This window comes from Halyomorpha halys, unplaced genomic scaffold (assembly GCF_000696795.3).
Source record: "Halyomorpha halys isolate HHAL.00 unplaced genomic scaffold, Hhal_1.1 Scaffold601.1, whole genome shotgun sequence".
Taxonomy (NCBI): Eukaryota; Metazoa; Arthropoda; class Insecta; order Hemiptera; family Pentatomidae; genus Halyomorpha; species Halyomorpha halys.
The window spans coordinates 23,141-37,432 of NW_027112563.1; the positions used below are offsets into that span (position 1 = coordinate 23,141).

The 14,292-nt window shown below is 30.3% G+C and overlaps 1 protein-coding gene across 3 annotated transcripts in view; it reads right to left on the minus strand.

Annotated features, from left to right (window-relative positions):
- scf (Calumenin scf) overlaps window positions 1-13,239 on the minus strand; it is a 27,879-nt gene extending 14,640 nt beyond the window's left edge. Inside the window, exons 1-6 of one of the 3 annotated variants that reach the window (XM_014426895.2) lie at window positions 13,158-13,239; window positions 7,152-7,244; window positions 5,917-6,041; window positions 4,048-4,241; window positions 1,320-1,562; window positions 752-867 (exon numbers count right to left, since the gene is read on the minus strand). In XM_014426895.2, the coding sequence (XP_014282381.1) occupies window positions 752-867; window positions 1,320-1,562; window positions 4,048-4,241; window positions 5,917-6,041; window positions 7,152-7,244 (771 nt within the window). In that variant the 5' untranslated portion in view covers window positions 13,158-13,239. Of the gene's footprint in view, window positions 1-751; window positions 868-1,319; window positions 1,563-4,047; window positions 4,242-5,916; window positions 6,042-7,151; window positions 7,245-9,078; window positions 9,264-13,157 lie in introns of those variants that run through there. The other 2 variants (XM_014426896.1, XM_014426893.2) reach the window with 2 other exon arrangements.
- Between the last annotated feature and the right edge of the window lie 1,053 nt (window positions 13,240-14,292).

Below are 14,292 nucleotides of genomic sequence, written 5' to 3' on the forward strand. Positions count from 1 at the left end.
ATAGTTTTTATGATATTTGAATCTGGTCAACATACCGCCATCTTGGTTTTGTATCACGAAGTTATTATAAACAATGAAACTTGGTTAGTTTGCTTTTTGGATAAACAAATAAAAATATTAAAATTATAAATAAAATAAAACATATCAAAACCCTTTAAACATCAAAATATACTGTTCACTAAAAAAGAGCATATTACAATATATATATATATTTTTTAAATTTTGGTATGAATTCGTTCATTTATCACTATTAACCATTGTCAAAGTTTGTGGCAGACTAATATTTATCAATAAATAAATAAAAATATTAAATAATCAACCTGAATAATGAAAGAAAAATAGAGAGGCCCAAAATTAAAGTGGGTTAAAATTATTATCAACAAGCAATAGTAAAATATTGTACTATTAAGCAACAAACTAGCTTGATGCAAAGGCATGAACACATTGTATTCAAAGCCTATTTGGTTCCTTAATCAACTCTCTTATCACAAAATATAATTTTTAATAAGGTTCAAGGTTTTATAACATTTTCCCAGCAAAAATAAAGCTTTAATTTATAATAGGATGTTGACTTCGTCATTTACCCAAGAAACCTATCATTATTCCTGATCATTTTGGAATAAACTTTATATTGTACTTAACTGCAAATTTTTATTATACAAAAAAAATTAAGCATCATCAATCAAATATGCACTTATCTAATAAAAGTGGCACCAAAAAGGTAAACAAATATTCAATCATCGATACTAACTTCATTTTCATCCAAAAATCCATCTCCATCCTTATCCCGTTGTTTTGTAAAATGTTCTATTTCATCTTCCACCCACTGAGGTTTGTCTTCATTATTTTCAGATGTGTACATGTCACCTAGAATCAAGAGTTAATATTTAATATTAGTATTTCTTATTATACCACAATTTATAACAATATTCACAAAGTATATTGATAAAAAAAATTATATAAGTGTTAGATTAAACATCTGCTAAAGAAAATCTAGTTTATTTCATTTTATATTCCTGATATGCTTGATAAATAAAACAAACTTGTAACAAGCTAGAGTAATGAGCTAAAGATAGATTTAACTGAACATTTAACTCAAGGATTAATAAAACTTTCTTTGCAAATTTGTTTCTTTAAATAGAGATTAGAGGTCAAGTTTAAATATGAGGAAATAATTTAGGATTTACAAGCAAAAAAACACACACATCTTATTTTTTATAATCTATTTTTCTTTGGCTGTTCCTCTGAATTTGTCATTGGAACAACGTTATTGAAAATAATGAATGGTACAATTCATAAACACAATGCTTACTTCTTACCTATATATTCGGCCAAAGAAATTTTTCCATCTTTATCTTTATCAATATCTTCTAATGCTTCTAATACGACTAAGTCTTTCATTTTTGGTATTTCCTCAGGATGAAGAAAAGCCAGAAACTCATCTTTGGCCAATAAATCATCTCCATTTGTGTCAGCATTGATCCACCTGCGCCTATCACGCTCATAGAGAGTTTTATAAGTCATTCCTTCCTGATCTTTCAACAATTCTTTAGGATCCATATCTATAAAATAGTTTATCAACATTAGAATCAGTTTTGGCTACAGTCATCTAGAAAATAATGCCACCTATCTTTATTTTTGATGCACTATTGAGTTACAATGAAATTACACTACATATAAACAATGAAGTTGTTTAAAAATTTTAGATCACATTTTCAATGTTTCAAATTTAATTTTTGTTTTAAATCCATTTTCCATCACTTATTACAATTATTTTCCTAAATATATAATCTTTTGGATTTGGAAGCAAAATTTAAGATATTAACTAGTCATTGAGCTTGGATAGCTGACAAGTCATGAGAATCTGATCTGGTTTGTTCCTTCTTTATACAATGGGTTAGCGATTAACCTGAGATTTGAAACCCCCATTTCAGACCACAGACCTCAAGTGGTTATATAATATATTTGAAATACTGCAGGAGTCCTTAGTGACCCCACAAGCTATTTTACTAGTGAAAGCTTATGAAAAAATCACCCAATTTTCGAGTCACTTGACAAATTATTTTTAAAAAACTATAACTATTTGAGTAAGTTTCCATTAAATTATAGGGGCACCAAATTACATACTTCAAAATAATAATTAAAAATAAAAAATGGTTGGATTTCCTCCAGAACCCCAAATCAAATATTACGTTTTATTTCTGTCTAAATATTTTTAAAATTCATTCCTTGTATCCATTTTGCCATTTATTCTCACTAACAAGATGGAATGTTGATACCAAGACTAATAAAATAAATAAGAAATGCAAAAATTATAGTGGGGTCCTAAAAGGACCTCTGCATAATTATGTGTCTGTTTCTGAACATGTTCATAGGTTCAAAAGTTCATAGGCTGACACATACATGGCGCTACTAGTATTAAATCCATATGATTTTTAGTTAGCCCTATCCTTCAAAAGATACGTGTGTAAATTTGACAGCTGTCGGACTATTAGTTTGTGAGATATAGAATTTTGAGTGAAGCAACTTTTGTTATTTTGAAAAAAATTGGTAAAAAGGAATTTTGTGTGTTAATAAAGCATTGCTTTTAGGTGAAAAAAACTACTTTTAAAGCCAAGGCTTGGCTTGATAAACATGATTCGACCTCTGCACCAGGAAAATCAACTGTTAAGAAATGGTTTGCAAAGTTTAAACGAGGCGAAATGAGCACTAAGGACGATGCACGCAGTGAACTCTCCAAAGAGGTTGTTACAGACGAAAACATCAAAAAAGTCCACAAAATAATTTTGGATGACTGTAAAGTGAAGATGATCAATAGCTGAGACTCTTAATATATCAAAGGAATGTGTTGGACATATTGTGAATGAATATTTGGGTATGCGAAAGCTCTGTGCAAGCTCACAATTAACCAAAAACAACAACAAATTGATGATTCTGAGCAGTGTTCGGAGCTGTTCTATCATAATAAATCCAAATTTTTGCATTGATATGTGACAATGGATGAAACATGGCTCTATCATTTCACACTGGACTCCAATCGACAGTCAGCCGAGTGGACCGCACGCGATGAACCAACTCCAAAACATGGAAAGACACAACAGTTGGCTGGAAAAATTTTATGACTACTATAATTGTTGTATCGCCCTCGAAGGCAACTATACTGAATAATAAAATCAAATTTAAAAAAAAAAAATTGTTTTCATTGTCAGCTTTCGAATGTTTCAGCCCAACTGTTAAGAAGATCATAACATCGTCCACCACTGAAGGGCAATCTGATCTAGGCTCATCTTGAGCCTTGATCAATTGATTTCATGTAAATGGATGATTTCATTTGTGGAACAAGGAGCACTGGGGCTTTTTTAAGGGTTTGAATTATAAGCATAATATTTTAGAAGAATTAGATGGTTTCATGAATCCTTAAAGCTCAACTCTTTACAGCACACTTGGATGTAACATATTCACCAAGGAAAAGTAAAAAATAACAAAGCAGAAAATAATGAACTATAATACTCTGCAAATTAAAAATGCTGAGATAATCACATATGACAGGAATCAAATACTTCTTGTATGATTTTACACACTCCTTAAAAGGGTCAAAATATGGATGGGTTTGAAGAGTAAGAGGGGGAACACCCAATGGGAAATTATTGTTCATTTATATTCGGCAACAACCAAGCCATCAGCAAAATTATTCTAGGGGGCCAGAGCAGTATCAAACAATTTCTTATTGTTATTGCCAAACAGTCCCATCGCCTGGAATAAAATCTTTATCTAATAGTTTGGCTGTGAAAGTTTAGATTGGGGTTCTAGGACCAACCTGGTGTTAAATATGTCAAAAGTAGTGCCACAAAAGATAATTGAAAACAATTAGTAAAAATGAGTTCTAATTTTTTTACCAGAATATATAAATAAGATAATTATTAAAAAAAATAAAATCCAAAAGACAGTAACAAAATATACACATCATTTATGTGTTCTACAAAATTTAAAAATGATAAATATTTATTTTCAATTTCATCTAATTTTTATTTTTGTTGTAAAATTAACCTTTCATAAATCCATAAACTTGTTCACTATAATCTTTCCAAGTTATGTTTTCCTTATTTTCTGGGTTGTGCATTTTCCAGGTGCGATCTACATTGTCTCTCATATACTTCTGTTGAGTATAACGGATCCAATCTTTAAGTTCGATATGAGTAATAAATCCATCCTTATCACTATCAATTTTTTTTACAATAAGCCTAAAAAGATAAGTCAAAATAAAATTTTAAATCATCATAATAACTTAGAATCTAAGTTTGAATAGTAATTATCCTACTGCTATTGCTAATGATTCAATTCAATAGTTTTTTAATCAATTAATTGATTCAATTGATTCAACAAATGTTTTTAGAGCTTAAATATTACATTGATGGCTTACTTCACAGTGGTGGTAAGTACATTTCCACTAATTTTATGAATTATACAATTAAATATTCTCTCTTTTAGGATAACTGAAAATGTTCAATTAATTAGATTTTATACCTAAATCTATTAAGAGCAAAAATTAATTGAAAAATTTTCCTAAAAGAGAAAACGTTTAATTGTATTTTTCGTAATGTTAGTGAAAATATACGTAGTACTACAGTCAGGTAAGCCATCAACATATCTATATTTTAAAATTATAAAGATAAAGGCCAATTGGATAATGGTATGATGGGGAGAAGGGAGGGTATCAATAATTCCTTAGAAAATATTAAAAAAAAAAAAAAAAACAATATTTTTTGGGTGACAATTTTCAACATAATCTCCTTACACTCGATACATTTAATCAGACATCCCTCCAGTTTTCCTTAAACATCAGAAAAATATTATTTTGGAAGTTCCTTAAAATAGGTATTTGCCTAGGGGATGACCTCATATTTTGATATGAACCAATGTCTGCTAAGCCATTTTTTAAAGTTTAGAAATAAAAAGAAGTCACTAGGGGCAAAATTCAGTGAATATGGTAGATGGTTGACTAATCTGAACTCTAATTACTCAACTTTAGCCATTAAAACTACACACCTGTATATTCGTGGATTGCCTTGATGAAAGAGGATTTTTTTTTTTTTATGTTTAAATGAAGACATTTTGCCTTTTTTTTCTCACTTAGCCAACCCAACAACAATGTTTAATATTGTTTAGAGATTGTAGGTCTTTTTTCCAAATAGTCAATGAGGATAATTCTTTGAGCGTCCCAAAAAACCGTGGCCATAACCTAGCCAGCTGACTTCACCTTCAATGGAGCCAGTTCACATTTAACAATCCATTGTTGACTGGTCCTTCATTTTGGGTGTATAATAGTAAATCCCTGTTGCACCCATCTTGCAGATATTTTTTTCATACAAAATTGAAATCATGGTACCTTTTGATACCTCTGTGGACTGAACTGTTTTTTAAATTCATTCAATTTTGATCACTAAACACTATATCATGAATTTTGTCAATCATTTTGGGAGAGCTCACAACTATGGGATGTTTTGAATGCTGGCATCTTTTGTTGATTAATGGCCATGTATCATTTATCCAATAGTAAATAATTGCACAGGGGCAAATGTGTCATCTACTACATCTAGATAGCATCTAGCTCAGTTCTGATTTTTTTCGGTGTTAAATCTTTTAAATATAAGTACTTGATCACTGCTTAAAACTCCTTTTATTCCATAACACTAAATAAACAAAAACTGTTCACTTAGACTGATGATAAAAAAAAAAAAACTATTCCATGAATACAGCTGAAACTTTGTCAGATTTCCAGTGAGTAATTTTTGTTACTAAAAACAAACCATTTCTGATGCTACAAGCACCATCTCTTGGATTTTCTAAGAACTTATTGATCCCCACTTATCATATTATTTCATAAGGATAAATAATGATAATAACAATCATACTAACCGCAATCTTTTCTGACTTTCTTGAGGACTTAACTGGTTAAACGATTTAGCTTCTTCACCCAGAAAAGCTTCATGGTCATATTCTGGATTATGAACGCCCTGTTTGTAATGTGGCTCAGGAGTAACCTAGAATTAAAATAACTGGTAAAAAAATATTCAAGGAAGTGGACCAATGATTATCAACTGATCTGAAGTTATTCATAAAACATACTAAAGTTGATCAAAGAAAAAATAAATCAACATATTAACCTATTAAAAGGTGTATAAATATAAAATAAAATAAATAAAAATGATCCAATTTCCTTTTGGAATAATCAGAAATTAATAAAAATTTCAGTGAAATAACAAAACAAAATTTTTAAGTATCCAATATAAACAATATGTCAGCCTAAATATATTGAATAACTGGCAACTAATGAGGAAAACAATAAAGATAATTAAGGTACTTATTCACTAACAGTTTGAGCATTATAAGCTGACAACATAACGTGTGTCTTCTTCATATTTATGAGAATTTATGTGATGGTATTAAGAAATTCAATTTAAATTAAATTTAATTACTAAAATTTCTTTTCTTAAATACATAATGGAAACTTAGATTATTTCAATGGTAAAAACTCTGCAATGTCATTCAACTGTCGACTTGTGCTCCTTGAAGAAATAAACAAACCCTCAAAGGATACCTTTCAGTTGAGTTGGGGGCTTACCAGTTCTAGCCATGGAAAATAAGATTGATAACTGTAAAATATTTGATGATAAAGAAAAGGATTTCATGGCTGGGAAAGATCTTCACTGACAATGAGAGGTACTTGCTTGGTAAGGTCTCAACTTCAACTGACAAGAACCTATAGGGGGGGGGGGTTTGTTTGGATTTCCACTAACAAAATAATGTTCATTGTTATCACTTATTTTGTTTAAAAGTGTAATATATTTTTTGTTACTAAAGGAATTTTAGTAATTAAATGCAGTTTAGATATAATATTTTATACTGCCATACAAATTACCATTACAAGTACATACGTTAACACATTATGTTGTTAACTTATAATGGTGTGACACATAATACGTCAGTACTATAATTATCAACTAAAACATTTGAGCTTATGTAGTTCGCAATTATGAATATAAGTTAGGTAAATAAATATATCTGATCAGAAATTATAATTGTTCCTGATACAGATTACATAAGAATGGAATATAAACATACATGCAACTTAATTTACAGAAGTTAATTACATTTTTAATATCTTCTTCTTTTTCTGCCAATATATTGGTATTTAGAAATAATAATAACTCAACAATGGCAAACACTTTCGAACAGTGCATCATCTGAAAAAAAAATATATGTACAGATATTTTATAATAATAAAAAATATAATATACTGTATTCAAATAGCTCCTGAATGGATAACACATATGCAAAATTAAATATAACAGGTAACCTTAAAATACCAAAGGTAGTAAAAGGTAAGACACAACACGAATTACTTTCCTTTCTTGCACAGTAATGCACTACTAATTCACATTTTATTTCTGTTTTTAGAGGGTTCGAAAAAAAAAAAAAAAAAAAAAAAAAAACTGTATTCAACACAATTGACATCTAATCTTAAAACAATTCAAGGTAACTCCTTACTTTAAGTTCTGTAAATAATCATAGGTATATATGGTAAATTCAATGTTGCTTGATTTAACTAAATTTATTTGTCAAATACTATTCTATTCATTAGTAATTCATGTTTCATCATCAGACTTAATTTTGGGATTTCAGTTATGTGGATGGAAGGGAATGATTTCCTTCTAATTATTTTTGGTTGTATGATTTCTTTTCTAGATAGAGATTAATCCAGTCATATTGTTAGTATTTAGACCTTTGGTAGTTGGAGAGGTAATTTAATAACTTAATTCAGAATTCAATCAGTATCCTATTATATGATGTTACTTTACTAGTGCTAAATTGAAAGAGATGCGATTTGATATGAACATATTTTGTAATAGATTTATCAAATTCTGAGCTGAGAAAACTGCACCCGGTAAATATAATTCAGGTTATAGCATTGCGGCATGTAAGATGAGTTGCTAAAGTTGTGGGACTCAGTAACAAATGGATTCCTAAAATGTTAATAAATACTAAACCGATGGATAAACGTCCGACGGGTAGACCGAAACGTAGATGGGTCCAAGGAATTCAGGTCTTTAACGTTAAGAATGATTTAGTAGATTTGGGTTTGGAGGGACGTCACTGGAAAGATGCATGTAGAAAACAATTGGAGGTATTGGCATCGAACCTTCAGGTTCACTGAGCCTTTATTATTATTAGATTCTTGTAAATATGTTTTAATCATTACTACAGAAATCTAACTGCCTAAAAGAAACACAGAAGTCCCTAAGAAAGAAATCTGACATTTCAATATACCTACTTATTTTTTTACAAGTTACAATAAAAGGTTAGTTGTAGTAGATAATGGCTAATAATCAGGGTTTGGTGAAAACATGAAAGAATTTAATTGATCATATTGATAAATATTTATTGAGGTGCTAGTAAAAATTGTTAGTATTATTGGCAATTACATGAATTCAAAATTAAGGCTTATACAGGGGTTATATTACCATATAATCTTAAGGTTTTACAAAATCCTAATATAAGATGATTAGGAATACTAAATAAAACATTTCATTCTTATAACATTTTGAACAATTAAAGAATAAGTCTTTATTCAGTAGTTGAATTCAAATATTAATACATTACTACCTTCAAAAATTCTTAAGAAGTAGTCTTATAAAAGTAATATTAACATACATGTAACAGTCTATCAACAGTTCTGTTGACATTAACCATAAGAAGGTTGTTGAGTAAACAATATAAAAAAATAGTAAAATTCTTTGAGATTGACAACTATGCTAAACAAACAAACAAAGCTAAGATGTCTTGAAAAAAAATGTCATTATAATGCAATTCAGAAACATATTTACTACTAATTTTGGTAGACAAGTAAAATTACTTCATGTATTTGAAAATAATTTTTCAACAAAAATAATGGTAAATCAAAAATTTAATAAAACATTTTAATTAGTAAAACTTGAGAAGAATATAACAAAATAGAAGCATACAAATTGTGTAAGTTTGAAACAAAAAGAAGATGGATAAATAATATGAAAAACTTACTTTGGGATATAATCCCATTTATTCGTAAAACTAAGTGTAGTAATAATATTAGATTTGAAAAGATCAAACCAAGAAAATTACCCAATTAAATTATTAAACATTTATTAAAGTGGGCTTGTCGTCTATTCATAAAAACCCTCCCTACGTGGTTTACCTTAGGAATGATTCGCTCATCAGCACCACCTTTCCAAAGAGGATAGAATTTAACGATTGTATCTTGAGCAAACTAGTAATTTGATTAATAAGAAGTTAGTGAAGTTCTCCAAAAAAATGCCACAATTTCACCACTGTTTAATATTTGTAATAAAAGAGAAATAATATTTATGTCATTTTAAAATTGAAATTTCTTTTGTTTTCCTAATCAATACTGATATCTAAAAATGTTTTCTTATTTTTGGTGTACGTATTAGCTCTTCAGAAAGTTGCCGATTGTTACATATAATGTAGGCCTCCTCGATGATTTCTGAATATTAAAAGGAACATAGTCTGGGTACGGTCAAAGGAAAACTCAAATAGTTTTACGACTATTTAAGTTTTCTTTGACCAAAACCGGACCATCTTCCTTTTATTATCACACACGGTCAATCATCGATCTTCCAGTGTTTCTAAATAGTTTTTTTTTTTAAGTTGGTTTGTGAATTACAGACATTAATAGATAAAATATGTGAAAATCTAATTTTATTTTTATATAAAAAATATAGTTAGATGAAAGGATCTTAGGCAGAATTTGTAGAGTGACGAATAAGTGTTTCTATGTTTATGTCTGTACCAGATAGAAAAGTTAAAGTTGACTATAGTTTGAGGTTTCGGTGTCATGCATGAAATACGTACTTCAGGATACCCAATACCATTACCTTTGTAAATGGTAATAGTTGAGAGGCACCTGAGACTCCACAAATCACCTCCTATTCTGCTCAACCCATTCAGTGATGGCATTACCCTATCCCCTATCTATTTCAGTTGAGGGGTGGTACTGAGGTTTGTCCTAATTTGTATGCCTAGATATGTTACCTCATTTTCTCACCCATGCATACCCAGTATAGTTGAGTGAACTCTTTCATTGTAGCCTCTTATGAGTATGGTCATACTCAATTTCCTCCGCACGCACATTTCCACTTGAATCTCCAATCTGGCTCTGCTTTCTTTGGATACGATGACTGCAAGATTGTCGACGTAAGCAGTAACAAGGAATCCAGCTCCGCTAACTCATTGGATACCAGCTTCCACAACGGAGGGTCTGCGGACTTGTAGCCTCTCTCTAACTTTCTCCATTGATCCCTGTTATTGAGGTAGCTGCTGAGGAGAGAATATAGGTTGCAAGTGGTGTCGAACTCTTGCAATCGCTGGGGTATGTAGTGCCCATACGTTGAAAATTTTTGGAGGATATATAAAAAGGTCAATACCACATACTTCTTTCCACACTTATCTACATCTCCAAGCAATCTCAGCAATGCATCTGTAGTTCTCTTGCTATGGTTTGAACCGAACTGCCGTGATTTGCTTGCAGTATTGAGGATCAGCCTAAGACTGATAGCAATCATGTGCTCCTGGATATTACTGACGACCGTTAGGAGGTAGATAAGCTGATAGATCTTTGGTATTTTTTTATCCTTGCCTCGTCCTTTTGTAAATAAGCATTGTTATACTATCAATGCTGTGGTAGTCGGGGATGTCTTTAGGATAGGAGTATGAGTGATGACATTTCCTCAGTACTTTGAAAATCCGATAACTCAGAAAGATTTAGATCTGAGAACCTACTTTAAACTATGAAAATTGTGGTAAAACATTCCTCAATTTTAGGTTATTATTCTTAAAATATTTAATGAGCGCTATTCTATCTATAGAGAGGTATATGTAGAAGTGATGAGAGACTCGGCCGTCGACATAGAGAAGGTGAATGAGTCCGTGAAAGTAGACGTGGCACTATACTGTGGAACTTTCTATGGACTTAAGATACATTTCAGGAGCAACTTCCTGATCAGTAGTACCAAACTTCTTCTTTATAAAAATTAGTCCGCCTGGTCCTAACTTTTGGCTTTGGGACATGAACCTTGACTTAAAAAACGGGGAGAATTTGTTTACCCGCAACTCCCTTAAGACAACTGTGGTGCAAATGTAGATCTAAATAAATGTACTTTAAATGACTAACTTTTTAATAAAATTTATTATCCAATAAAGGACAATGATGAAGAAGCTTGGGTTGAGGCAACATATACAAGATGTTGTATAATCAGTGTGGCAGTTGTAGTATTCTGTTACTTTTTTTTCAACAATATGTCCCATGAACAAAATGTCATTTCTATATAAATGCTAAAGAGGCATTACATACTTAAAAAGTGTCAAATTTCTTTCAAATTATTAAAATAAAAACTACCCAAAACTCAGACAACAAAACAAGAAGGAGAATAAAATCTCTAAAAATAATTTGTAGTGAATCAGGATTTCTTTCTCCTATTTTAGGCTACGAAAAGAAAAATTATTTAAAAGGTTAAGTTAAACAAAAGTTTAAATTATAAATCATGAAAAATGTGGTTAAAAATCTCTATTATTCACAGAGCATTAGTTTAGCCGAGTGAATACAGTTTAAAAATAAAAAAGGACGAACATCAACACATTTAGTTAAATCTTGTGACCTGGTAACACTGGTGTGCTGCTTGTCTCATTCAAAGAGGCGCGAAAGTGTACTAGTGCGCTGACAATTTTATTAGTGTTGCATCAGTAAATCGAGTAAGTGGCTGTGTTTAGTGAAATTTCTAATTGTTTACTACAATTTCTAGCTCGTTCAATCCAGGTAAGATTATGATATGATATAATGAATAAAGTAGCGGAATTCCTATTAATATGAAAACAGATAAATGTTTTGTCTGGACTACTTAATTGTTTTTTTATTAAGCTGATCAACTTTCGGTGTAATATGATTATATCAAGGCTTTAACTGCACAATTTTAAGTTAAAAATTTCTGAATTGTTTACATATACTGCGTGCACATGAGGATTTAGGGCTGAGAATCAGTTCGAAAAGACAATCCAGTTCCTACTAGTTTCGGGATTCGATGATCTTTGATTTAATTTTCCTGTTAGCATTTTAGTTTCTTTTTAAATTGAAAAAAAACAAACTTTTATTTAAAATATGAATCTTCTTCGTGTTTATAAATACGAGATGATAGGAAAAAATATTCTTGGGAAAGTGAACTGCTTTATTATCATAATCATATAATCATTTTTTAAATTATTTTATCTGTTATAATTTTTTATTATCTGATTTATGTATGGTGTATCAAAAAGAAAATTATGAAAATACCATATTAATGAAACTTAAAAAAAAAAAAATATGTAAATCTGTAACCTCCCAAATGGCCGACATTCTTCTTCTTTTAGATTTATGACCTTCATTTCACAAACTGGCTAACAGAATAGAAAAATTTGAAATTTCAATGAATCATAATTTGCCCGTGTTTTATACATTTCTTAGAACATACACATACAGAAGATTGCCAAGTGTACCCACAGAATGTTACTTAGCAGGTTTATCACAATCGTTTGAGTCGTTTTTGAACTGTAATTTAGAAAAAAGCAACACGTTTTCGGCTATTGCGCACAAAGTGATCGATTTGTATGTATTACCATACAAAAAAAAAAAAAAAGATTTACTCAGAGGGCTCTGGAACACAAAGATCTTTCGAAAACCGCCCATCGAAAATTTGATCCGATTATAATTATGAAGGAAGCAGATACACTGAAATTGAGGAAGGGGACCACAATCTTGAAGTTTGTCCCAGGCGTCAGTTGGAATAGCCATGTCTCTGGAACGAGTAGTGTGTTTACAATGAAATGCTAACATTTTATATTCGTAACAAATCATAATATTAACCTGTATAATAAGGTGGGATTCGTAATGAACATGTTAAATTATGTTTTTGGTTTTTTAATAATATCACTTAATAATTTTTACCGATGCAAATATTTATTCCCCCATTAATAATTTAATTTGATATTTCTTAATAATCTGTAATTGAAATAACATTACATTACGCAATTTCATACTTAGATCAGGATTATAATTATTTTAATTTACTAACCTTAATAAATTCTGAGGCGGGAAGTTTGGATTGTATTGTAATGAAAGTCTTTCATCATTAGGGTTACATCTTCCAGATGTCAGGATAAGGGTCAAGAGTGGGGAACGAATAAGAACGACTAAAGCCGAAGACAACCGAACTATGGTCCCTATCGTACCGTCTTTAAATAGTTCAGTGAAGCAAGAGTACTGGTATGTTATAATTGTCCAGATGTTCCAATGCCCTTTGTTTGAGATACAATTAAATTTTGTATTTTCTCAAATTATTACTCTCTATTTGTTCGAATCTAAGCCCATAATTAATTAGAGTTCGCATCACTGAAGGTATTAAGCCGAGTATATTGTTCTAATTTATATAGAATATTTTAAAAGAAATACGCGGCTGCTGCTTTCATGAGTTTTTCTTTGTTGTGTCTCATTTCGTCTCTCTGCTGACCACTATGGATCAGAATTTGATAAATATCCCATTTTTCTTCATATAACAACTCTCCATTTGTTAAATGAAATATTCAAATAATACAGTTTATACTAAAGATTTAACCTAGGTATTAAGTCAGTTAGGATGTTGTTGCTCATATAGTTTTGGAAAGATAATAGTTCAAAGAAAACTATTGCTTTCATAAATGTTACTGATGTTTATTCGAAGAAAGGTAGCCAAGAAGAAAAGGTTGATGGACTTCAGATCTTGCCAAAATTTATTTTTCAATTGTTCTAGAAAATGACAACAAATGTTTAAACTATTGTTAGGAATACTGAATATTGTTCATTGCAAGGGAGGATAACAATGTAGCACAAGAGTAGCATATGTTATCGGCCCCGTACCTGGAGGAGGAAGGATTTAATTTGTAAAATTTTGTAATAGCCCTACATATTAACAGATATTTTCGGTTCGAAGAAATATTAAAAAACGAAACGAAATATCGTTGAAAATTCTTCTGCAAAATATTGTCCTTTTAGGTAACTGCAACATGATTATTAGTGAGTTGTTTAAGAGATGAAGAAACATGTTATATTAAATAATTTTGTAGTTTTTCTCTTTAATCCTCAATTTTTTTCTTTTGTTTAAATTATATTTTATTATTCTTATTATTTTGTTTTTAATAGGGCTTGTTTTATATTTCTCACGTATAAAATTA